Source organism: Nanorana parkeri, unplaced genomic scaffold, assembly GCF_000935625.1.
Source record: "Nanorana parkeri isolate BGI_ZX_2015 unplaced genomic scaffold, ASM93562v1 scaffold951, whole genome shotgun sequence".
NCBI classification, from domain to species: domain Eukaryota; kingdom Metazoa; phylum Chordata; class Amphibia; order Anura; family Dicroglossidae; genus Nanorana; species Nanorana parkeri.
Window position 1 is genome coordinate 251,802 of NW_017307219.1, and position 25,488 is coordinate 277,289.

At 40.3% G+C, this 25,488-nt stretch overlaps 1 protein-coding gene across 1 annotated transcript in view; it reads right to left on the minus strand.

The window, feature by feature from the left end:
- IQGAP1 (IQ motif containing GTPase activating protein 1) overlaps positions 1 to 25,488 on the minus strand; it is a 138,384-nt gene that overhangs the window by 20,164 nt on the left and 92,732 nt on the right. Inside the window, exons 12-24 of the mRNA XM_018566468.1 lie at positions 24,595 to 24,758; positions 23,109 to 23,269; positions 20,822 to 20,946; positions 19,127 to 19,290; positions 9,974 to 10,064; positions 8,964 to 9,131; positions 8,510 to 8,652; positions 6,215 to 6,385; positions 3,310 to 3,393; positions 3,116 to 3,187; positions 2,963 to 3,032; positions 1,488 to 1,696; positions 214 to 369 (exon numbers count right to left, since the gene is read on the minus strand). Coding sequence (XP_018421970.1) covers positions 214 to 369; positions 1,488 to 1,696; positions 2,963 to 3,032; positions 3,116 to 3,187; positions 3,310 to 3,393; positions 6,215 to 6,385; positions 8,510 to 8,652; positions 8,964 to 9,131; positions 9,974 to 10,064; positions 19,127 to 19,290; positions 20,822 to 20,946; positions 23,109 to 23,269; positions 24,595 to 24,758 — 1,778 coding nt within the window. The remainder of the gene's footprint in view (positions 1 to 213; positions 370 to 1,487; positions 1,697 to 2,962; positions 3,033 to 3,115; positions 3,188 to 3,309; positions 3,394 to 6,214; positions 6,386 to 8,509; positions 8,653 to 8,963; positions 9,132 to 9,973; positions 10,065 to 19,126; positions 19,291 to 20,821; positions 20,947 to 23,108; positions 23,270 to 24,594; positions 24,759 to 25,488) is intronic.

A 25,488-nucleotide genomic window follows, 5' to 3' on the forward strand; every position in this document is an offset into this window, starting at 1 on the left:
TTTTTAATATGATACAACAATGCACCGTGACCAGTAGAAAAAGCCCACTTTCATTAGCCTTGAGTTATTAGGACTTCTACTAAGGTATTTAGTGATATTGGAGTAGTATAGTATCATGTAATTAATGATAGACCGGTTTAGATGTCAAAATAAGAAATATGTAAGATCATCTCACAACCAGACAGCACAGAGTGCCGTTCATCATTCCTTTACCTGCAGTAAATAGAAGAGATGCTGGTAAGCTTCCAGCTTCTCTCGCTTCTCTTTGCTTAGTGCCTTTAAGCCTCCCTTCTGCTTGTTTAATGCCATCATATCAGAGAGCTGCTCCTTGTTCTTCTTAGTCAACTTCTTACTATGGGAGACAACATCCTGCAAACAAGAACAGACAGTATTTTAAATATGGAGTGACCACAAATAGGTAGATTTCCCAGCACGGCTACCAGTGAAAGATCTGCTATTTCGACATTAAAATGGTACAAAACAAGGACCCGCTGTAACCTTTCTGTCCAACCTACCATATATTGTAACATGGTACAGAGAAAGGTATATTCCTACAGGCAGAGAAAGTTCTCAGTGCTCAATGACAAGTGCTTTCATTATTTATGTGTACTATTTTCAATAACCTGTTCAGCTCTGCATAGATTGATGTTTGCAAGATAAATTGGAATGCATTGATCAGCTAGAATATGGTCAACCTAAGTTTGAGCTCAGACCCACGGGTTTGCAATGAGACAAACTATTTTTAAAGAATCATTAGATGCTACAGGAAACTGAACTTCAGGGAAAACTGTTGAATATGCAATTACAATAATGTGAATGAGTTTATCTGCCAAATAATTTGTAACTCTGGCATGCCAATCTTGTGCCCCAGGGAAGCATAGCTAGTTTGCGGACATCATTTTCTTCACTTGCATGGAGCTGTACTCAAAAAGTGCTATTATATGGAAGTAGAAATGTTGAATGTTCCTAAGGACTTTGTCTTGAATTCCTTATAAAAAATAGCAGTGCACTTCCTAACATGTGAGTTTGCACTTCAATAAATACAGTGTAATAGCTGCATATCTGCAGCATGAGATTATCTAAGGCACTTCTGCCTCTAACTGCTAGTCTCAGCAGATTTGGAGTGAGATTATGGTGAGGTTACTACTGTACTATGCACTATTGCTGATGGCTTTGACATGAGGAAGCAAAGTCCTATCTCTAGCCTGATGGCCTCCATAAAGACATACAATGCAGAAGAAGGCATGGTTCGTCAGTAATGGAGAAAAGATCAGCTGCAGGGCGACCACATACAAAACCGGTGACTAATCCTTTGCCCTCTGCCTGGCTTTTTTTGGGCACAGCTTCTAGAGTTCAGTTTTGAAGCAATACAGCTTGGTCAATTACCTACTCCCAGTTCTCTAATTAGATAATGAAGAACCAAAACCCCTCTAGTGAGGTTCTGATTTTCCTCTTTCCACTTGTAGGTAAGCTCCTAGAAATCTTACCTGTAATGTAATTTTGTTTTTTACAAGAAGCCCAATCTTGATGTCCATGAGATTAAGATCATTTTCTAGCTGCTGGTTGGATCTCAATAGGGTCACTACTTCCTCCCTCAGCTTCATGACTTCGAGCTCCTCCTGGAAATCCTGGTCACTTTGGTCCAGAAGATGGACAAATTTACGGACTACTGCCATGGGTGGGTTTTCGGCATTGACTATGGGCAGAAATGTACCAAGTTTAAAAAGCACACCTCACATCATAGGGGAGAAAACACACTGGCTTTGTACTTTAGCAAGGGAGAAAGAAAAACAGGATTAAAGAGAAAAGAGAATAGGACACATCAGCAAAAGCAAGAAAAAGTGGCGAGACAGAGAAAGCCAAAGCAATCAAGAAAAAAAGAAAAATGGGGGAGGAGAAACGGGTAAAAAATTTACATCTAATTTGCTCAGTTTAAAATCACTAACACTTCCAAAATATTAAAGGAGAACTATGTGGTTAGGGCTTTTCCCCATAATTCTCCTAAGGGTAACGGGAGGACAAAAACTAGCGTCCTCCCGTCACCCTAAGCTCAGTATACTGCGAGCTACAGCTCTCGGTATACTGAGACGACGCAGCTGAAACGGATCCAGACAATTATGTCTGGATCCGCCCAGCTGCGTGAGTGACAGCTGGCTCTGTCTATCTAGAGGCAGAGCCAGCTGCACCCGCCCCCTCCCCCGTCCGTTCCGCCAGTCAGCGCTGGAGGATCGGAGTGGGGAATCCAATCCCTCCCCTGTCGAGAAGTGAGCGAACGCCGGTATGTGTTCGCTCACTTCCCAATCAACTGAGCCGACCTGTGACAGTCTCATTGTCACAGGTCGGCTAGAACTATGAAGATGAATGAAAAGCACTCCTTTAAGAATTAAAGTTCTCCTTTAAGATAGTCACATTCCTTACAAATTACTATCGTACAATCACTTTTAGATTCACCAAAAACTTTGCAGTATGACGGTTGAATGAATATAAACTGAATGGATCGTTTAGATAGACTATCTCACACTAGTTCTTGATCGATCATAAGGAGATGGTAATGTGGGTGTGTGTGGCCTGTTTCACAGTTCACACAAGAAATGGTCATTTTAACGTAGGCTATAGTTTCAATATACCACCATTATGCTTGTTTCACTAAATTCTACTGCAGCCAAATGGTTTTCGAACTTGAATCCCAAACTTCAACTGGTGAACTGTTACACAAAATCGAGTACACAGGTCATGTGATTTCTCATCACCAGAGATAAAGGATGGATCATGTGGCTGCTAAATCTCCTTATTTGAATCTAAGAGTAGGCTATGATTTCAGAGAGATGCGAGAGTCTTATTAAATGGAAAATCGAAAAAGTTGTAAAACATACACCCAAACGAAGCACAGTTCATGCATTCATTTGGAAAAGCTTGAATCAACACTTCACCTACACAGAAAACTTAAGTGCACTGTACTCACTCAAGGTTTTGTAGTCATCTCGTGCTTTGTTAGCTCGGATGAAGGCTTGGATTTTTACAATATCATCAATCTGCAGGCAAGAGAGTCGTCTTTTAGCTATGTGCTGTTCATAACATAGTACACAAGATATAAAGAACAGGTGAAGGCTCTTACGTGGTCTCTGAAGTACTTTAGTCTATCTCTGTAGCGCTTCCTGGCCTGATACATTCTTGTGTAGGACTGAATCTAGAATACAATTGAAAACGTCAACATTTCTATCTTGTAAATGTTACTAATAAGTCCAGGGCACATAGCTCAATACATCACATACACAACTAGCATCACCAGCTATACAAACATTCCAATACCTTAACAACTTCATCACTGTGATTGTTCAGATACGCCTTGCGATCTCTGAATGCCTTCCTCTGCTTCTGTCCTCTGTAATGGGCCTGACAACAAACAGAAAACGACTATCAGAAAAAGTGCACAATGATGCACAAAAGCAGAAAAAAAGTGCATAGCGTGCATGCTAGCCCTTCGCGAGTCAGGATGTGACGGAATGCATCAGGTGGGCGAAGCATACCAGCACGAGTGTTTCAGAGGATTATTTTGGCGTTTTCTATTCCTGTAATCTGTAAGTGTGTTATTAATGTTTTAATATACTACACTATGGCTTATCATAATAGGTTTATTTGAGCTATGAAGTTCAGAAAAGGAGATTGATGGAAATAAACTCCAGACGTAGGATCTTCATCCACGGACTTATAAAAGGGAGGAGTTTGTCTGATGCCGTACAACTGAAGGGCTGTGCTGGAACTTAGTTTCTGGAGGATGATTCCTGGTGGATAGAGCAGAGTGTAAACGCTTATGGCTCATCTATAATATGATGGCCATCTATATCTGGTGACTGTGAATTCACACAGTTTCAACACAGCCGTGTGGTGTGCTGTGGAGACAGTTTCTTGGCGGATGTGGGACATAATTTGATTCTTCCATAGATTTGGGATTGGGTTTAACCATTGACTACACTATATAGTGTTGGAGGACTTTTCCCTGATTGCATTTAAGATCAAGGTTCACAATTGATACTTTATCACTGTTATTGTTAAACATTGTAAGAGGAATTGATCAAAACTGGAGCAGACATATTCTGGAGCAGCTGTGCACGACAACTAGATTCTCTCTTTCATTTTCAAAGCTTAACTGAACAATCTGAAGGAGAATCTGATGGGTTGACATGCACAGCTGCTCCAGGTTCAGTATGCTCCAGTTTTGATAAATTCTCCTCCGTGTGTTTAGTAATATTTGGGAACTTATTTTAATTCTTAGTACTTCTACATAGCAACACTGTTAGTCATTTACTAACCACTTTATTTATAAGCGCAGTGTCTTTGCTGATCACATTGGGGGCACAGTGTTAGCTAGAACTACAGAAGAAAAAGGATTTGGGGGTGCTCATTTCAGATGCATGTAAAATGAGCAAACAGTGTGACCTGGCATTGAGAAAGGTAATCAGAATGCTGGGGTGCATCAATAGAGTGTCACAATCAGGAGGAAAGAGATCCTGATTACACTATACAGAGCTTTAGTTAGACCTCATTTTCAAAACAATGTCCAATTTTGGAGACCTCAAGTACAAAAAGATGTTAAGACAGAACGGGTCCAGAGACGAGCAACTAGGTCTGAGGGATAACACATATTAGGAGAGACTACAGGAACTTAATAAGTACAGCCTCAAAGACAGGAGAAGGGGGACATGACTGAAACCTTTAAATACATTAAGGGTGTGAATAAGGTTCAGGAGAGCCGTATTTTCAACATAAAGCTCAAAATTACAGAGCCTTAAACGTGCAGAAAAGTTAAAGGGTAACATTAAAAAGTATTATTTTATCAAATGAGCAGTGAAGAGACTTCCAGGCGGGGTAGTGAGTCAGTCAACAGTAAGTGAATTTATACACACTCGGGCTAAACATATGTCTATCTTAAGGCACAAATGTTTTTTGTTTTTTTTAATTAAAAAGGTCAGACTAGACGCACCACTTGATCTTTCTGTGCTGTCACTCCTCTAAATTTCTATAAGAACTACATTGTTATAACTGTATATCTTACAACACAACCTATACGTGCAGTCATTGTTGCCATAACAACCTGCAAAGCGGCAATTACATTTTCACAGCTACAATCATATATTTCTTCCACACTAAGGAAGTATTAAAACAATAAATGTAAAATATTCCTGTCTCTCAGGTCCTATTTGTAGCTTGCTACAACTAAGAACCATCTCCGTCAAATCTAATGTCAAAGGGCAGCACAAATAAAGAAAACTGCCCATGTGAAATGTATCTGGCAGCATAGCATATAAACTTGTTTTGTTGAATTTCAGTATTGCAGAATCATGAAAATGCTTTTATGTTGATTGTCATTGTGTTGCATACTATATATTATTTTTGCCCAAATAGACTTGACTTTATTGATGGGCTCTCCGCATCCCACTCCAACACTGGTGAGGACTCATTGTGACTCGTCTCACAATTCATTCCGTACACAGTGTTCTAACTGCGACATTCAGAAAATCTTATCTACTTTTCCACTACTGTCTCTTTAACCCTTCCTATAATTTTGTATTATGTGGTTGTTTACGTCTATCATTCCTGCCATTATAGCTGCAGTAAAATGGCGACATAAATTAAATCTATTGAACATAACATTCGTATTGATGCAGCCTTCGAGAATGGCTTCAAACCCTCTTGAATTTTTATACTGACAATTCTACCTGTCCTTGAGTCCTCCGCATACTTCCTTTGAGAACACAACTCACACAAGTTAAATACAAGGTAATGCCTTGAACACCTTCAATCCAAACAAAACGGTTTACAAGATAGCATTTTTACTGTTGCAAGATGTTCCCATTTTGCTAAATTGGGATTATTTATTATCGAGATTCCTATAGGACAGACATACCATACTCAAAGAGTACAAGCGGAGTAGGAAAACTGTGAAAAGAGAGTGACATTTGAATACTCAAGGCTGCACATACCTAACTGCTAAAACATGACAGCACTTTGTTATCAATTGATATAAAAAAATTAAGATTTTCTGAATGAATTTACTGCACAGGGTTAACAATGGCATAGGCAAAACATTTTTTCTAAACTGCTACATGAAAGATCATGTAAGCAAGAATAGATTTTTTCAATTTCTTAAACTTGCAGAGGGTCACGGGCAGTGCTGAAAACCCCACTCTAATATGCCTGATAAAGCAGAACTTACCTGAATACATGTTACAGCAGGGACCTGTTCCTTTAAGAATTTTATCCTAGTGTTAAACTGCCTGCGTATGAGATAGCCACGACACCGGGCTTGCAGTTTAGTAATAAGGTTTTCATTGGCAAGCCATAGTTGTTTCCGGTTATATGCAGCTGAAACACCTGAAATGGTAGCCTGCAAAATAGATAGCATATATATATATATATACGATCAGTAAAAAAGAACATGTTCTAGCTAGATGATTGCTTTCACTGCATAAATAATTTAAGTGTGGTCACCTACATAGATCAAGCTTGTCTGCTTTAAGAATGAATAGTCAATTTCTGTCAAATAGCTAAGTTTTGTGCTTGGCGCTGTTCAGAACTGACTATATACACTCATTGATATTTTACTCACTAGCTGCACTTTTATGCCTCTTTTAGGCCTCCACAGCAGCATTTATTGTATTATGTGGCCGATATATAAACAGACATCAGGTACACCTATACGCTTCTTCAAGAACATCTTAGTGATTACCCTACACTGCTCCTGCATTCTATATTTGTTCACACCCCATTCGTTGATCTGCATTGATCAATGCAGGCTCAACGCAATGGCACATAAAAAACAATTGTTATATATTTGCCCCATTTACACAATAATGCTGCATTGCACTGCATAAAAATGCAGCATAACAATTATAACAATGCATTGCACCATCCCTCACACTACACACCAGTGCTCACATGTTATGCTGAGCAGGACGCTTTTTATAGTTTGTAAAATGCAGAGCACAGTGTGGTGTTCTTCTGAGTCTTATCTGCATAACGCTGCAGAGAACACTCTGAGATAGGAGGAGAGTCCATCACGTCCCATCAATGTCATGTGACAGCTTAGCTCTTCCTCCCAGAAGCCCCTCCCCTCCCTATCAATTAACCTCCCCCTAGGTCTAAACCCTTAACACAACACATAACCTGAAACTCGCCCCTTAGGCTCACTTTAACTTACCCCAAAAATAAACTTTGAACACTTTAAAAGACAGGTGTACTTTTGTCAGCATTTGCCCTCCCTTCCACCTCAACATTCTGTTCTTGCCTTCTCTATAGAAACACTGGTTTTCAAGTAAATGTGCACAATGCATGTGCTAGACTGCAGAAAGGAAACTGGCGCTTGAGATATAACCGGTCCACCTGGCATATTCAGGAAACTGGCATTTATACATAAAAGGCAGTGCTGGATATAGCAAATATACTAGGCCATGCAGTGCAAAGTGACAGGTTCACTTTAAAGCCAGCATTATGAGAAGCTGCACATTCTCTTCACTACCCCACCGCTGTGTTTGGCCGCCAGGAGAGTTCACCGTGTGTGCTCTAGATTGCCATGTCAAGATTACACAGAGATGAGAACTTTCTCCTTGGTTTCATATACAAGGGTGGATGTTTGAGCAACCATCAGAGCTGTTATGTAGGAGGGAAGCTATTCATACATGGAAGTTAGCAATATCTTTCTTTGCTCCCAACACTCAATGAAAAAGTGCACTTGTCCTTTAACCCTACAGCTTAACTTAACACTTAAACCCCTAACTTCTAACCCAAATGGGTTCTCTAAATCCCAAAAACAAACAGATTTATTGCAGTTTCCCAGTCCTTAGATGTAGGGGCTGTATTACTCTTTGTTTTTCAGGCTTTTTTTTTTACACTTTTCTTTTGACCTGGTGATCCTGCAATGACACATTTACTGTCATAGGGCAACAACGCTCAGTCACTATACATCACCCTAGGCTGCTGGTTACCATTTTGGACTTAAGGCTGACATGCTGCACATTCACCGTGTGTTCATAGATTAAACCTGAAGAGGAGCTGCCACAAGTCATCATTAGGGGGCATGCACCCACACATTGGACACAGATGAATACAAAGGATGCCACCAGGAGAAGAGCAATGAAGACTTCAAGGAATTAAAATGTAGAACTGATTTAAAGATAAAGATAAAATATCCAACCCTTAAAAGAGGAAAATCCTCTGACAATAATTCTGATTGGACAGACTGCAATTTGCCCTCAGTTCTTGCGGGGTACAGTAGTCTTATACACACCGGAAAAACAAACATTACAAAACTGGAAGGTGAAGCATTAGTTTCTAGCAATTCTTTATAGGCACAATAAGATGACTTTATGATCTTTAGTCATTGGTGCAATACATTGATGCACATACCCTTTAAATTAGCAGACACCATACTTGAAGACACTTCCCGTTTTAAAAAGACTAATGGTTTAATTACAGGCAGTCTTGGTACTAATAAATATTTGTTTCCACTTACCTGAATGTCCTCTTTGGAGAGCTGAGTATTGTTCGGTGCAAATCCTGGTGGTTCTTCCCATCCACCATCATTACTATGCAGATTAAAGTAATAATGATAACCACCTTTCACCCAGTGCTGTACCCACTCGCTTCCATTGTCCCCTACAAAGCACAGAGACATTTCAAATGAGGGATGAATCTCATTATACACATCATATAGATCAATGCAATAATGGCTGACATTTCCCCCATCTGATTGATGTTCATCAATATTGCAAAGAACAGAGCACAACATAAGTAATGCCTTTAGGTCATCTACAAGCTCTACAATTACGTAATCTTTCCAGTAAGATTAGTTTGATTTTTCTCTATGGTAATGTATAGCTCACTCATTTCAACAGTAACTGTACCATGCTGTAAATTACAATTCATAGGTAATGGCATGATTTTATAATGCACTGGAATAATTCTACCTTGTGCGGTTTTATTGCTCTTTAATTCCGCCAACTCATTTTGATAGGTCTGAGCACATTCTGCTGTCACGCCGTAGAGTCCAACATCTGCAGATCTCAGGGCACTGAGCGTCTGGGCACTGTCACCTCTGTCTACAGCCTCGTTAACAGCCAAGATACCACGAGCGACTGGAATGAAGAAAAGCAAGTCAAAAACTTTGACAATAAGGGAAGCCGACTTGTACAGACAAGTGGATTTTTCAAAGTCCAAAAAAAAAGTAGAAAGCAAGTAGCTGACGGCTAACCACAAGTGCGCATTTACTTATTATATATTAGTAATTCTAATGAGGCAATTTCATGTTTTTTTCCAGACTGATAATAGTCATAACTACTGCTCACATTAAATGTGAATTGAGGCATTGTAATAAGGTGATACACCACACCTCAATATCATAATAGTTCCATAAGGAAATGATGAGGTATGGCAAAGAAGGGAGATACAGGGCAAGGTGTGCTGACAGGGCTCTCTTTTTGTATTGAATAATGTACGTGTAGAAGCAGAACACTTTCCTTAACAGCCATGCAATCATTAACTAACTCACTGCGTAATCCCTATTACAGAGCTGTGAAAATGGGAATAAAATAGGACAGTATAATAAACCCCCAAAAAGCCCTAAAGTCAGACAGCATATAGGTTCATCTGTGTGGACAAGTCAAACAGAAGCAAGTCAAACAGAAGCAAGTCAAACACAATATGCTTTCAGCTGCGTTTTGAGCTGCTTTGATATGCTCCTGAGCTGCTCAATGTGTTGCTTCAAGCTGCTTTTGCCATCACAAAGACTTTACATGAGAAGAAAAGGAGCAGCAAGCATAACCCTGTGTACATAAGCCCTAAGTAAACACTTGATGTGCTTACATACCATCTTTGATGTTATAAGAAAATTAACTCAATTTCATGTCAATGACCGAAGCAATCCAGAAAATGTCTAATCAGGAAAAAGAAACCAGACCACATTCACATAGGTACGTACATCTTTGGGCGTCTTCTGTTTCACCGTTGGAGCGCAATATTCCGTTTTGGATTTCATCCAGCCACAGAACTGCAGAGTCATCTTTTGTTTCCTAGGCAGATGAACCATAAGGAATAAATTCTAGCACTAGTAGCCATGTTCTAAAGATGATTTTGTTTTTATCATTAGTAGATCACATTATAACATATACACAAACACATTTATTTCCTAAAGAAAACCATCAACATGGTGACCAGCAGAGGGCACTGCTGTCTACTGTAACCGGGCCATGTACTAATCAGGAATGTCAGCTTTCCTCAGAGATCGATAACATTTGTAAAAACACCATTAGAAATACCTGTTTACCATTAAAACATTTCAGAACTAAGTAATCTTTTAAATAGCTTCATATCTGAGAAACTGAAAAGAAGTATAGCTACAACTCGGGACTAAAATAGGCTGTTACTGGAACATTGGTATGTAAGAAACTGGCATAGAGATAATTTACAGTCATCTACATTGTCGACAACATATGATGCAGATTACATGCAAAGTAGCACTATGCATTTACTTGCTACATAAAAGTGGATCAGAACTTCTCTGTTATAGTGAACAGTTAACAATGTTAATTTTGCTGAGCAGCACCCTGAAAAATTTACCTCTTCATCTTAAACTCCCATGAATAATAGCAGTACATTTCCTGTGCCTAAGCATTGCTGCACCCACAGCCTCACAAATGTATATCTGCAGTGCGAGATCATTTAAAGCTCTAATATTCAAGGTCTGCTTATTCTGCTACATTCTGCCCCCATGTAATCTTTACACTATAGCTGAAAGAGTAAAGATAGAAAAAATACTTACCCTGCCATGACGTTCACATTAGGCTCTTAGGCGAGGATGATGACATGCTCTTTCCAGTGAGATCCTGGAAATGCTGAGAATCCCAAAACTCACCAAAATCGATACACTACTGCACTGGGCAGAATTGTCTTCTTGTGTGTTTGGGGATACTCGGCTTTCCCATGATGTCTCACTCTCCTGCAAAAGCAGGGTGTACATTAAGCATTTTTCCCAACTCTTTTTCCACAAGTGTTTTTTTATTTTTAAGCTACAATGTGCCAATGATCATTGGCGACATCAAATGTTGTGCTGCTCACCGTTCTCCCTGCTACAGAGGAAGCTGTACCTGAAGCTTTGCAATGCAAGGATTACCCTGTTTCATTCATTTTGTGGGTCTGGGCTTTCTGAACCCTTTTCTTCTGCTTTTTGATTATTCCTGCATTAGTTGTCAGATCACAATTCACCAGAGGGGCAGCTCTGACATGAGGTAGTAAAGTTCTGCTTCTCTACCAAGAAGGCCGCCTTCACACAAAGACACAGTGCAGAACAAAGCATGGTAAGTCAGTAATAGATCAGCTGCCAGGAGACCACAGGCAATGGTAATGTAACTTGTCCTTTGCTTTTTATGGGTACAGCGTCTACATTTTCTATTTTAGGGCTCGTTTAAACGAATCCAGTACAATGTAGTGTGTTAGTGCAGTTGCCGTAAAGTGTACTGAGTTTGAGCTGAACTTCCCAGCCTCTAGCTCTCATTGGAGGGACAGACAGAGGAGAGGCAGAGCCAGCTGTCAACCAGATAGCAGACTAGATCCCAACAATATTTTCATCGTCTTTCCCGGCTGCAGCTCGGCTCTGCGCTGTTAATGTATAGCGGGCAGTGGCCCGCTATATGTTAAAGGAGATCAGGCGAGTGCATTTCACTCATCCTCATAGTTCTAGCCGACCTGTGACAACTAAACTGTCACAGGTCGGTTCAGTAGATCGGGAAGTGAGCGAACACATACCGGCGTTCGCTCACTTCTCGATCCTGTCACGGCTCTCTGCCGTGACAGGGGAGGCACTGGATTCCCCCACTCCGATCCTCCAGCGCTGACTGGCGGAACCGACGGGGGACGGGGTGGGTACAGCTGGCTCTCCCTCTAGATAGGCAGATCCAGCTGTCACTCACGCAACTGGGCGGATCCAGACATAATTCTCGGGATCCGCTTCAGCTGCGGCGTCTCAGTATAGCGCGAGTTGTAGCTCGCGGTATACTGAGCTTAGGGTGACGGGAGGACGCTAGTTTGTGTCCTCCCGTTACACTAAGGAGAACTATTGGGAAAAGCCCTAACCCCATAGTTCTCCTTTAAGTTTGGGTTACAGGAGTACATTATTAGATGAACTCCTGTGACCCAAAACAGAACTAATGCCAAGAAAAAGGTTTGGCTTTCGTTCTCTGTTAAAATATGTGCAGTACTGCATCTCGTATACGTGCAGCCAGTCTAAAATAATTCACAATGAAGCAATTTAGGTGCATTGACATGGTACACAGGGCCTAATGGATTCATTACTCATTAGTGATTGTGCAGTCAAATACAAGTTAATCATGCTCTAACCAGAGTAATGATGCCACAATTTCCTGTGTGTAAGAAGTGATAGTTAACATATTTTCCTTCCAGATAAAGAAAAAAGAAAGATAATTTCCATAATGAAGTATACTCTGTACACAGCCCTTTCATAAAAGTCCTCCAGTGATGACTAGTCAAAGCCATTTTTGTTCCAGGAGACCACACAAGCTGTTTACATTATGAACTAGCAAACACTATTCACCCTTTGTGTAAAAGCTAACTGGTAATACAAAACTATAATTTCTGCCAAGAAGCCAGCCGAGAGTTCAACTAAAACATAAACCAAGCATATAAATCTGGTAGGTGATCTAGTAGTTGAAGCGGCAACTTCCAATGTTTCCTGTCTGGGCACAATGAGGTGCTATAGAGCAACATTCTACAGGGCTACACCGATCTAGAGGTAATGGGTAGATAAACAATGGAAATGATCAGTGACATTACAAACATGAAAGGACACAATCTCTTCTAGAAGAAAAAAAAAAAATGGAACTCGTACTGTATATCCTCAGTAATTTATGAACAACATTGTTTAACTGCAGTGTACTATATTGTACAGTATAATCTTCACAGAGGGCAAGAATTAAGTCAAAACTTTTTTTTTTAAGTGTGGATCGAGTGAGGGAGGGTTATAACGCCTGTCACTTTTTTGCCATCTGTGTCCCCTTCACTTCCTGTCCGATAGTCACAACAGGAAGTGAGAGTAAATCCCTCCAAAATGAGGGAAATCCTTAGTACTCAGTGCTATTGGAAGATTTCCTATCTATTCCTGTTCTGATGACAGATTTTGATCTGTTCTTTGACCTGTGCTAAGTGTATCGCTCCCAATATGTCCAAAGCCCCACAAGCATAACACCATACAGCTGTGTAAGACATGACACCATATTACTGTATCCTTCTGCATCTTATTGATGCATAATGCGAGATGTGCTGAACATCTACATATCTGTAAGGACTAAATGGAAGCATGTTGTTTAGCAGTATCGAAAAACAGAGTCCTTAGATGTGGTGGCTTCATTAGATTTCTTTTATTAAGGCGTTTTTCTCTTTATTTTCACCTGTTATGCCTGTCAATTATACACTTCCTGTCCTAGGGTGGCTATGCTCACCCCTTCACTGTATTTATGGAGGGAGCCATGGTTGCCATCCATGCTAGACTTCAAAACATGCCTGCCTTTGTTCATCATTACGCTTCCAGCTCATCTCAAGGAAATTAGGACACTGGATTTTGAGAACATTTAAGGACTGGTAGGCGGCAGTATATCACATTTTAGTTCTTGGGTTTATTATGGCCCATTTGTTAGGATATAGCGGCAAAGTGTCATCAGTAGGTTTCTCTAATGGATACTCTTAAACAGTTTACATTAAGAGACAGAGAGCAATGACAGTAGACTGCCCCTTTGCATGCATATGCAGCAATTAAATGACCATTAGAATAGCTACAAAATTTCTACCTGCCAAACTAGAAGTGATTTTTTTTTTGTAGCAGACATCTACCATCTTTACAAAGGTCATGAAGTTGCTCATTAGTGTGTACTGCAGTAAGGACAAAGCATGGCAACGAAGAGGGATAGTAACAGCCACACCAGAGGAAGATGTAAATGGCAAAGACGGAAAGGAGCCACACTAGAGAGGAGACCAGAGACGTATTTGTGATGCATCAGTCCACATGAAGCGCACACCCAACTACCTGAATGTAACTAAACTAATGTTACTTCTCTTACATTAGAAGGAATCCAGATTGCCCGCCTATCCACCCTTCTGATGTCAGAATTAATTTCTGCCTTCTGCAGGAGACCATAATATGGCAAAAATGAGCGACACCTAGAGACAAGTTCAAAACAAACCCCTGTGTACTGTTCTCCAGAGCGGATGGAGCCGATCAGGGAGTTACACGAAAGCCATCTGTGGGTGGGTAGGAAGCTGCGGCTTTTGCCGGCTTTAGATGGACTGAACATTAACATCAGAGAGGAAGTGAAAGAATGAATGGGCAGAGACGTGTGCAGTAAAATTAGCACCATACTGCACCAATACTGGCAACATGACATCTGCAACCTTTTCCATAAACACATGTATGATGGGCTCCCAATGACTCTAAACAAATAGGACCTATAGATTGCTATACCTTGTCATCAGGTTTTTCTAGGTCAGCTGAACAAGGAAGAGCGCTTTGTACCCATTATTCTATAACGTTTCCCTATTTAGCATCATGTGAGCAGCAATGTCCATAATCTAGAAATTATGGGCCCAAGCTGCATATTAGCTGGCCACCCTTTGCAGGAAAAACGGTAAAGAGATATCTGAGGACGTCATATGCTTTCTTCAAAATTAAAACAATGTCACTAGATGTTACAGACAATTTCTGAATGCTATACACACCCATTATGTGTAAAAGTAGGCAGGTTTATGGCCAGCTACAGACTAAAATAAACATGTATTTGAATTTCCATAAGTTCTATCCCACTCCACCTACCGGTAATACCCATATCCATCTCGAAGTTTGTAAACGTGCTTATTGTAGACCTCCTCAATGCACCAACACAATTTCACTCAGCCCTGTGAATATGCACTTCCGTGTGTCACAATTCTCACAAAGCTTTCCTTCTGAACTACAACTCAACATCTGAACAATGTATTATCATTGCTTGCTGGAAGCAATGCATTATGGGATATGTAGTCTTTAGAAATCGAGATTGTATTACATTAAGCAGCAGGGAAGGAGACAAAAAGCACGCTGGGAATCCAGAAAAGCTGGTGAAAGTGATGGGCAGATGGAGGGTAGCACTCACTACATAAATCTATTTTTTCAAGTAAGCTTTGATTGCATCAATAAACTACTATAATATGTATTCCTATTGCAATGCTGATGTTATAGTAGTGTAGTATATGCTGGGACTTTTTCCATTAAATGATCTCTGCAATGCCCATAATACAAGCCTGCCCCTTGCGCAGACAACGCCTGTCCCTTGCGCAGACACATTACACATCACTGTAGCAGCTAGTGTTGTCTTACTGAATAAGCCCAATGGTTATCGGACGACTCTATAAGCATCTGCTACTTAAAGGACAGAATTTTGTTGTGCCTATTTGTAGTCACATATATACATAGGTGTTTCTGTGGTAGTCCAAGGTTTTGGAGTTGCAAGCCATACTGCAGCATCCCTGTGTCATTTCAGAGCATGTATATATTTCAATGACCATCAAAGTATTGGGCTATGAACCTCAGCCTGTTACAGGTCGACTTACGGCAGCAGTAGTGATGTGCTGCTGACCCAGTTACCGAGTTTGCCCAAGCCCACGCAAAACTGTGACCGACACACCTCCTACCAGTTCAATCAGTTGCAGCCAGGACGTTCCCCACCCTACAGCTACACATCACAAAAGGTGTAGGGAAACCCCTGCCACTACTGATTGAGCTGGGAGGGGGTGTGCCAGTCACAGCTTTGCATGGCTTGGGTGAACCCTAGAAAACTGGGTTGGCTCTATCCCCTGCACATCATTCCTCAGCAGGACTCGGCCAAAATTCAGGCAGTGCACGGCCTACTTTAACATGAAAAATCAACAAAAACAAAGAAGAAAGCAGACAAAGAAGGAAATAAACTCGTAATGGTATGTAGGAGATGTGTATATACATAAGGGAACTTTATGCTACAAAAACACACTACCATAGTGCTCAATACAGCTGTTTATTTATGTTTTATGATAGCCTAGCCCTCGACAAATTCATTAAGAGTGTATAAATTCTATAAAGAGTCACAATGCAAGCTATAAGAAATCTATGTTTTAAATTGCTAATGATCAAAAATGTGAATGTCACATTCATTTATTCTTATAAATTAGCTTACACATATTACATAATAGATGGGGGAATTCAGAGCAAAAAGTGAGATGACATACGAGTCCGCTGTGCCCAACCAACCAGAGGCAGCAAACCTTAAAGTCTCACATATCGGTCTCTGTTTTTCTAATAATAAAGCTAAATTTGGTTGTTGTCCCACAATATGTGACGTTCCTGTGTGTTGGGTACGCAGCTCATGACTAAATAAGGCAATTCTGCCCAGGCGTGTTGTGCAGCCCAGTCTGGCAGCCCCTGAGCTCAGGGAATAGAAATGGTGATTTCAGCCCAGCTCAGCAGCGGGAGGAAATGCTTGGACTGGAAATCAGTTCCTGTACAAATTCTCATACACCCTGTACCCGAGCCAATGCATGATCTGGCTGGAAGCTTTTAACTCTTGTTTACGCTCTCATGGCTGGAGTACTTTCCACTCTAGCTGACTTATATAGCACATCAAGGGTTAATATGAAAATGTAAATAATTGCACAGGTAGCATGTATGGAATAAAAGCCTGCAAAATATATGGATATTAGAGGAAATAATTCTGAAATCTGATTTGTTACTAGGGGTTACAGCAGTTTGCATTTCGGATTTTGCGCTCTGTACTGCTGTATTGAAGAAGTCCATTTGAATTATGAATTTTGTGACCGCACTTATTCCAAGCACTTTTCTACAAGTCCTTCAAGGTAGCCGCTAATATTTCCATGTGAACCAGTTAGGTCTTAGGACTTTCACTACAAAGGACTTCTGTGTCACACCGACATGCATGACTTGCTCTGACATTTTTATGAAAGCCTGCTTCCCTGCATATCTCCTCTATGACAGCTCAATGTTCCTCTGACTTGATGGAATACATTTTATAAACCTGCTAAAGGACAAAAGCAGCAAAGCCTGCACCTTCCTGCTAGTCACGCTTACTACAGCATTACCACGTCATGACATACATAAGGGGAAAATACAGGAACTGTTATCTCCAACTCACATCCGTTCTAACTCCAGATTAGACCTCTGCCCACATTGACAGTCATAATTGACTCCATATGTGGGCTCCGTTTCTCTGAGCAGTACATAAAGTTTATTCTGGAATGCAAACATTTCAGCCACATTTATTTATTATCGATACTTATATAGTATCAACAAATACGCAGCACTTTACATACTGCACATCACTTCATAAAGATGTGTCATTTCTTTAAAGGAGTTCTGAAGTCCCAGCATATACTATAACATTATAACATGAGCATTGTAATAGGAATACATACTAGAGTTGTTTTTCATAATGCAATCAAAGCTTACTTGAAAAAATCCCTTTTATGTAGCGAGTGCTGCCTTCTGTCTGCCCATCACTTTCACCAACTTCCTTGATTCCCAGTGTGCTTTGCGTCTCTTTCCCTGCTGCTTAATGTGATGCAATCTCCATTTCACAAGATTACATTGCCCATAATGCATTGCTTCCAGCAAGCAATGATAACGTTGCATTATTCAGATGTTGAGTTGTAGTTCAGAAGTCACAATGGAGTGCATATTCACAGGGCTGAGTGAAATTGTGTCACTGTACATTAAGGAAGCATGACCTAGAGGCACCTTCAATAAGTTTACAAACCTCTAGATTGATTTCATTATTAGGAGTGGGATATATTTTGAGTTTTGGGCCATAGATACCTTTTAAACTCCAATATGTTAGTTATTTTTTCTCTAACACATGCTGTGGCAAAATGAATGTAAAAAATGAGCTGCATTGCATTACCAGGAGATAAAAAGCAGTTCCACAAGTTCATCTATGCACTGTAAATGTAACTGTTCACAGGGCAAAGCACACACCCGACTGTACAAAGCAAACATAACACTAACATTAAGATAACCCCATCTATTATTCATGAGGCCCAACAGCGAGAATAACTTTATAGCACAAAAGAGATGAAACTAAGAGGTCTGGCTGCAGTTACTGTGAGTGAAATACAAGAATGGTTATGCGAACAGTAATAAGAATGGTCACAGACTACTTCAATGGCTGGCACTAATCCAGCAAAAGCATCTCATATTATAAGGGGCCGGTCACTGCTGGCATACATGGAAACATGAAAGGGGTTATGATGGGACAATGGCCTGCAGGGTCCGTACAGATTATCAGTCTAGAGCGCCAGGACCTTATCATATTTTATGCCTGTTACATGCAGAGCTCAGTAACCATGCACCTTTTAGTTTATTAGAACTTTAAAGCTGAATTCCAGGCAGATATACAATACATACACCAATACAGCCATGTATAAATCATGTAATGTATATTTGTTTTTATTGTAATAGTGTGAACTATCTGAATTCGACTTAGTATCACTCTGTTTTTAATCCCATGTGTGTCAGCAGCATTCAGACTTAGAAAGGGAGAGGATAAACTGGGAGACAATCATGTGTGCTGCAAGCACATGTCCTGACAAGGCACAGTCTGACAGGAGGAAAGAGCAGGGTGCCCAGAGGAAAGACCTCATTAAATCGCTAAAGCTAGAATATTATAAGTAGGCTTGGGGTGGACAAAGGGTACCAATGTATTCCTTAACTAAAGTGGGGACATCCACCTGCCTGTGCCGTCTGCCAGTGCTGTATAAATCTGAGTAACAGATGGACAGTAATACACATCTATTGGCTGGTAAGCCACCTCCCACATGTGTATTCCATCATCTATTTAACAGTTTGCCTAGAGATCACCTTTAGTTATGTGTGAGTGTCTATTAGAAGCATTGATAGGTAACCTGTTTGAAATAAGAAGTGAAGTGCCACTGCACCACCAGATAATGCACAGCCCAATAACCGTGGCTGGTACAGATTCTACTAAATGCATAGCAATACAAAACTATACGCCTTTCACCACGTCTTCCTCAATAAGCAGATTATGCCCACCTGAGCCTTCTCTCTTTTTGCTCGGACCAGGGTGTCTTGGTAATGCTGAGCTACATTAGGATCTACTCCTTCCAGTTTTGCTGCTGGCAGCTGTAGGGCTTGTAGGGTCTTCCTAGGATCCCCTTCATCCAAAGCTTCATTGATGAGCCCAATAGCCAATATCCCTGAACAAGCAAGGGAGAGCAATGATTAATACAGAATGCATTTCCTAAAATGACTGCCAATTCTGAGCAAACTCCCACCATCATCATCATCCTCTGAGCAGCAACTTACTGGCCACATTATTTTCTTTTCAAAGCATTAAGAGCATAGAAAAGGGGGGAGCAGACGTCATGGTGATGACCATTGTCACCAATAGACTGCCTTCTTAAAGCTGCCCATGCACCTATAGATTTTCTGTAGATTTTCTATTGTCAGATGGAAAAAGTGCAACAGATTCCTCCATCTACGCCAAACTGTATGGATAGAGGAATCTCCCACTGGGCCAAACTTCATTATCTTACTAGTCGGTCCCGCTGGCTCTCAAAATGCCTGAACAATGCCTGCATCCAATCAGTATGTTCAGGTATTTTGAGAGCCAGCGGGGCCGACTAGCAAGATACTGAAGCTTGACCCAGCAGGAGATTCCTCCATCCACACAGTTTAATGTAGATGGAGGAATCTGTTGCACTTTTTCCATCTGACCATAGAAAGTCTGCAGATAATCTATAGGTGTATGGCCAGCTTTAGACTTCTGTATACCACACTGGACACAGATGAAACTGTTGATCAGCTCTACGTGTATCAACAGCTTGACAAACATTTCATTTCCTATATAACCTCATCCAAAATCAAAATGTCAGTATTGGGTGGGCGCTGGCAGTGAGGGTCACCCACAGGTTTTCTTTTGGGTTTTTTTCCGATTCTGGGTTTTCACCATTTAATTCCATTACAGGGAACATAAAACTGATATTTTTGGGGGTGAAAGAACACAGATCTTTTACATACCACAATCAATATTACATCCATAACAAGTATGGCAATATAAATGCTATGAATCTGAAAAGCACAGCATACCGCAGGCTGGACAAACAGGATTATTGTGTTAACATACGCCTGACTACTGAAACAGAAACAATCTTTACTTGAGGCTGATGACAGATGGCCTAATGATGCATGAAGAGCTCCATTAACATTGTTAGATCACCTGCATTATGTGAATAAAATGTCCTTTTCATGGAGCTCAGCCACCAGTCACACACACGACACGCACTCAGAGAATGACTGCCTCCACAGCATATGCCTACACAGCTATCTGGAGAAATTGCCACCATGTACATTTACCAAATCCTCACGGTGAATACTTTAGCATGTTTTTGTTTTAAGATCAGTAGTGAACTTATATCCGACACAATACTAGTACAAGCACTTAAACATTTATGCTAAGAAAAGAAGAGACGTACTGCTCCTCTACATGGCTAATTAAAGGCATCTTCTGATATTATTATACTTGGTTTCTATGCCAACCCAAATACTTATAGTATTCTACCGTAGTGCTTTCACATGAGATGACCCATAATGCTGCCAGACCGCCCCAGCAGACCTGCAGCAATAAACTGTATAAAAGCTTCCTGGTTCTACTAAACTCATGCAAGAACCCAACTGAATATCAAAAGACCCCTTAAATTGATTCCAATAATGGCAATGAATACTTACTGGCATGCTCTTCATGTACTGTATTATTAACCTGTGTAACAGCGCCTTGGATGTCATTCCATGTAATAAACTCATTCCCTTCTTCCCGAGCCTGTTGTTTTAGCTTAATCAGTTCATCTACGTACCTGTCAAAAGAAAATCAGTATACATAATAGGTTAAAAGAAAGAAAGAAAAAAAAAAAGGAGGGAGTTTGTATCCAATAAACAATTATATAAATAAATAAATGTTGTATCTTTAATCAACTCCATTAGAAAACGGGTTCCCCTTGGTGAAGCCAGTCTCCACAGGTTTACATTGCTCTTGGTAAGCTTTACTACATCAATAAAACTTTAGTAACATATTTCAGCTTATTCTTGTAAACTCTGTCAAGGGAATTTATCAAAACTGGGGCAGACAAAATCTGGACAAGTTGCCCATGGCAACCAATCGGATTCTCCCTTTCCTTTTCAAATCTTAATTGAACAAACAAGAGAGACGCTGATTGGTTGGTATTTACACATCATCCCTCTTAACACCGATCCACAAAAAAACAAGGATTTTGTTCCTCATATTAGGATGATAGGCAGAGAGATGCAGATCATTCCTATTTGACCCAGAGGCAAACTGCTGAGATATACTGCATATGCCCCAAATGCAAAGAAAAAGTTATAGATTAACAGTTACCCACTGAGGCATAACTAAATCATCTCTATGATTCTGTCTACTATACAGAAATAAGAGATTAGCCACTAAAGCTGGCCACACACTGTGCAAACGTCGATCGGATCTTGATGAACCAGCTGAAATCCACTCAGTGGGTGGCACTGACAGCAGCCTGCCATTTGGCAGCCTTCGATCAGTAAATGGAACAAGCCGGTTGGAAAATTTTGGAGAAAATGGTGGCGGCAGCCAATTGAGTATTCTGACGGTAGCACACCCACCGCTGTCAGAATACAAAAGCAAGCAGGAGAATCATACATCCACTCTGTTTAGCGTGGATGGAGAAATTTGTTATATTTTTTTTCGTTCAGCCCACAGTTTGAACGCAACAACATTACCATGCATGGCCAGCTTTACTTTATGGATTTGTATGGAGAGGACTTTACTAGATCATCACCAAACTGGCACTAAAGTGTGACAGAGACATTAGACTGCCAGCTCTTTTTCTCTCCAGAGGATAGGGCCAGATATGGATGGAGGTGATAGATAGATGTACACACACAAACACACATTTATTTTATATCTCACTGAAAGCAAATACACTTAACAGGAAAATATGTTTAGATATGTTACCTGTGCCCATGGCCTTGATGTATAAAAAAAAAAAAAAAAGCTTTTTTACTTTGAGAAACAGTTTACTACCCTGGGATGCAGTAGGCAGAGACAAGTATGAAGGCAGGAGTCAGTTGCCATGCACTGTTCAGATGCTCTCCTTCGTCGGAGCCTGGCTGTGATAATTTTGGGAGTCCTGATGGCCACATCTCACTAGCATACATGGTATATGTCCCACAAATGGCAAGTAAATATTTAAACGTGCTTACATGAGACTTGGATGATCTTTCTAAACCCTGTGCTCCTATCTATACAGGGATTTCTTTCTTTTGTTTTCCCGTCTTTCACACTTTCTTGTCTAGCAAATCCATTTCATTCTGTTTTAATTGGATAGGGAAGTGCAGGTCCATGTTTGTATTTTAAAGCTAAGGTCACTTGGACATTTCTGAACTAAACTGATTTATAATAATGAATGTTTACAATGTCTTACTTTGTTACAATGTGCAATTTATTATAAGTAACTAGTTGTTATAAGTTATTGTAAGTAACTAGTTTTGCTGTGCACCATGCATGCGTCATATACAGTACTTGCTCCGATAGTCATCGCTAAGATCATTACAGACGTAAATCAGCCAAAATAGATTTTAGGCATGTGCAGTGATAAAACTGTTTCATTTTCTTTGGGGAAAATGTAATGATCGCTCATCAAATGCAGAGCATGATAAAGATATATTTAAAGGCATACTTTCAACATTTGTGCATGCTTGTTATTGCTCACAAGGGTGCAGCTACATTTCCTGACAATTACAAGCAAGCTTTGAATCTGTTCAACTACCAAAATATACTGGTCAGTGTATGTAAGATTAGGCTGATTTCAGAACAAGCTCATAAAGTCTTCCTGCATTATAAAATTGTGACAGATACATTTTATTTAATATGTCATGCTAGGAAGTGCTGTGTGTATCAGAAAATCCTATTCCAGCGCACTTTGAACTATGAATGCATTTTAGAAAGTCTGTGCTGCTTCATACAAACCTCTGAAGGTTCTCATCTTCCACGTCCATCAGACCAGTGACGGGAATGGTCAGCTGCTTACCAACAGTGTTTACATCTCCGGCATCCAAAGCTCTGTTAATTAGAGCCACAGAGGACAACATTTCCACAGCAACTGAGAGCTCTGGGTGAGTGAGGTTACCCTGAAAGAGGAAAACGAATGTAAACCAGCTTTTACCAATGTGACATTTTCAAAAATATAAGACAGTTGCTTTGTCCAGGTCAGTGATAATATGGGGCTGATTTATAAGGCGTTCACACAGTGTATAGCTTGGCAGTAGCAGCAATCTTTTTCAAACGTTGCTAGCACAGCTATATACTGTGCGAACGCTTTATTACTCAGCTATCTGTACTAAAGTCAGGATGTACTGTCGGATGAAAGCCGTGGGGGCACTGGAAGCTGGAAATAACCTTCATATTTCTCTAAACACAGGTTTCCTCTAGCTATAAGACATGAGATGGTGGCCTGAAGACCTGATATCATCACTTTAACAGCTTTCTTTTAACGTGCACAATGCACTAATCACAGGACAGAAAACAATCATCCAAAATGTTTTTTTTCCCAAGATGATCACTAGTGATCCAGAGTTAAGGCCAGCACCAGGGGTGTCTGCACAGTACAGAAAATAACAGTAGGAAAGGATTATGGAGAAATTCCTATGCCTACAATTTTAATCATTTCCGTTGACAATTGGGCTGTTTTATAAGATACCATTAACTGAGGAAATGGCCATTGGCTTGAAATGTTTTGGCTGATAAATTTTGGACAAGCAACAACGGTATCTGAGGGGCTGGCTCAATTATAAATATCCATTTGCCACTTAAATAACTTTGATCAGCCTAAAACCCAGGGGCAAGCAAACTAAAATGATCCAAGAGAAAGAATTTCCAACAACGTGCGTGTAAAAGAACCCATCTCAGGACAGAAATTTTAAATAGGTGACATTTCTCTAACTTTGCTGTGCAGTCTAATGTTCCATGTTAACTGCCATGAAGAAGTCGTCGACTATGGGTTTGTAAAACATTGCCCCTCCATTAAATATCCTCTGATCTGGAAAACTCATGATTATTATACTGCCATATCTGCCAAATAGATTTTAAATAAAAATATTAGATGTGTTGGTTAAGGTCTTTTCTTTTCAAAACGACTTTTCTAAGTCCTCTTCCTCCTGTGTTTGAGACACAGCATACAACAAATGCTGCTTTTCCAGTAGGACTATCAAGTTTCCCCAAGCACATCCATGCTTTAACGCAGAGAAGCAAGAAATTCTTGCCTGGGTTATGCAGCTCAGCAGCAGAGTCTCATAGACTATCATGCTTCTTTTTTCTATGTAATTTTGGTTCACTTCCCTACCAAAACAAAAAATTATTGGCACATCCAGGTATAGGGGAACAGGTGACTCACTCCACTTCATGGTATGTGCAATCTAAGAGTCAAAGAAATGCTGTGCATGCAGTAAAAACTCACCTCTGGGCTCTGCTGCTGCAGTGTGGCCAGTTCTCTTTGATACAGATCTTGTGCAAATGGGTATACTTCTGGCAGCTGGGCATCTGGGTTCATCAGCTCTTGCACCGTCTCTTCAGCAACGCCGTTTCGGATGGCATTATTAATCCTGACGACTGCAGTCATCCCTGTAAAAAATAAATAAAATACATGTAGATAAACAAGCACACATTTGTGGTGGGTATAACACTCCTTCCTAGGTATGTATATAGAGTCCACACTCCAACACACAATGGAAAAACCATTTACTAGTCTCGGACAGTTTGGGGAAAGTCATGTTTTAGTGATGTTGACAGATCCATGAATTGATAGGAGGGTTTTTTTTTATTTTTACTGAAGAACTCAGAAAATGAAACAACCAGTTGGCAGTAAGCACAGCAACTCCAAAGTGTAAGGAACCTGCACAAGGAATGTGATCAAACTGTTATTAGACAGTGCAGATCAGAGTCACAGAGCCGAACAGAGTGACAGTCACGGTAATCACAAACGTAAACACTCTGTGTTAACATTTGAGACCCCCCCAACTTCCTTTCAAAATTAAGGAACAAAAAGGAGAAGGACTGCAGCCTGAATGAAGATAAAAAGAAAATGGCTGCAGCATAGGAAGACTTGCGATTCAAGAGGGGGGCTTTAATGTGCAGTGGAGCATCAATGTTGTGGGATTGATTTGGAAAATAGGGTGAGTTAATACCAGAATGTTTCTTCACTGCCAAACATTGTGGCAAAAAATCAGATCACCTTGGGGTGTCCAATTTTCAAAAAGGAGTCTGTGCTATCCTGGCCTTTTTTTATTATTATTCCTCATATAATAAAAAGTAATGGAAATGGTTAATAAATACCACCAAAAGAAAGGTCAAT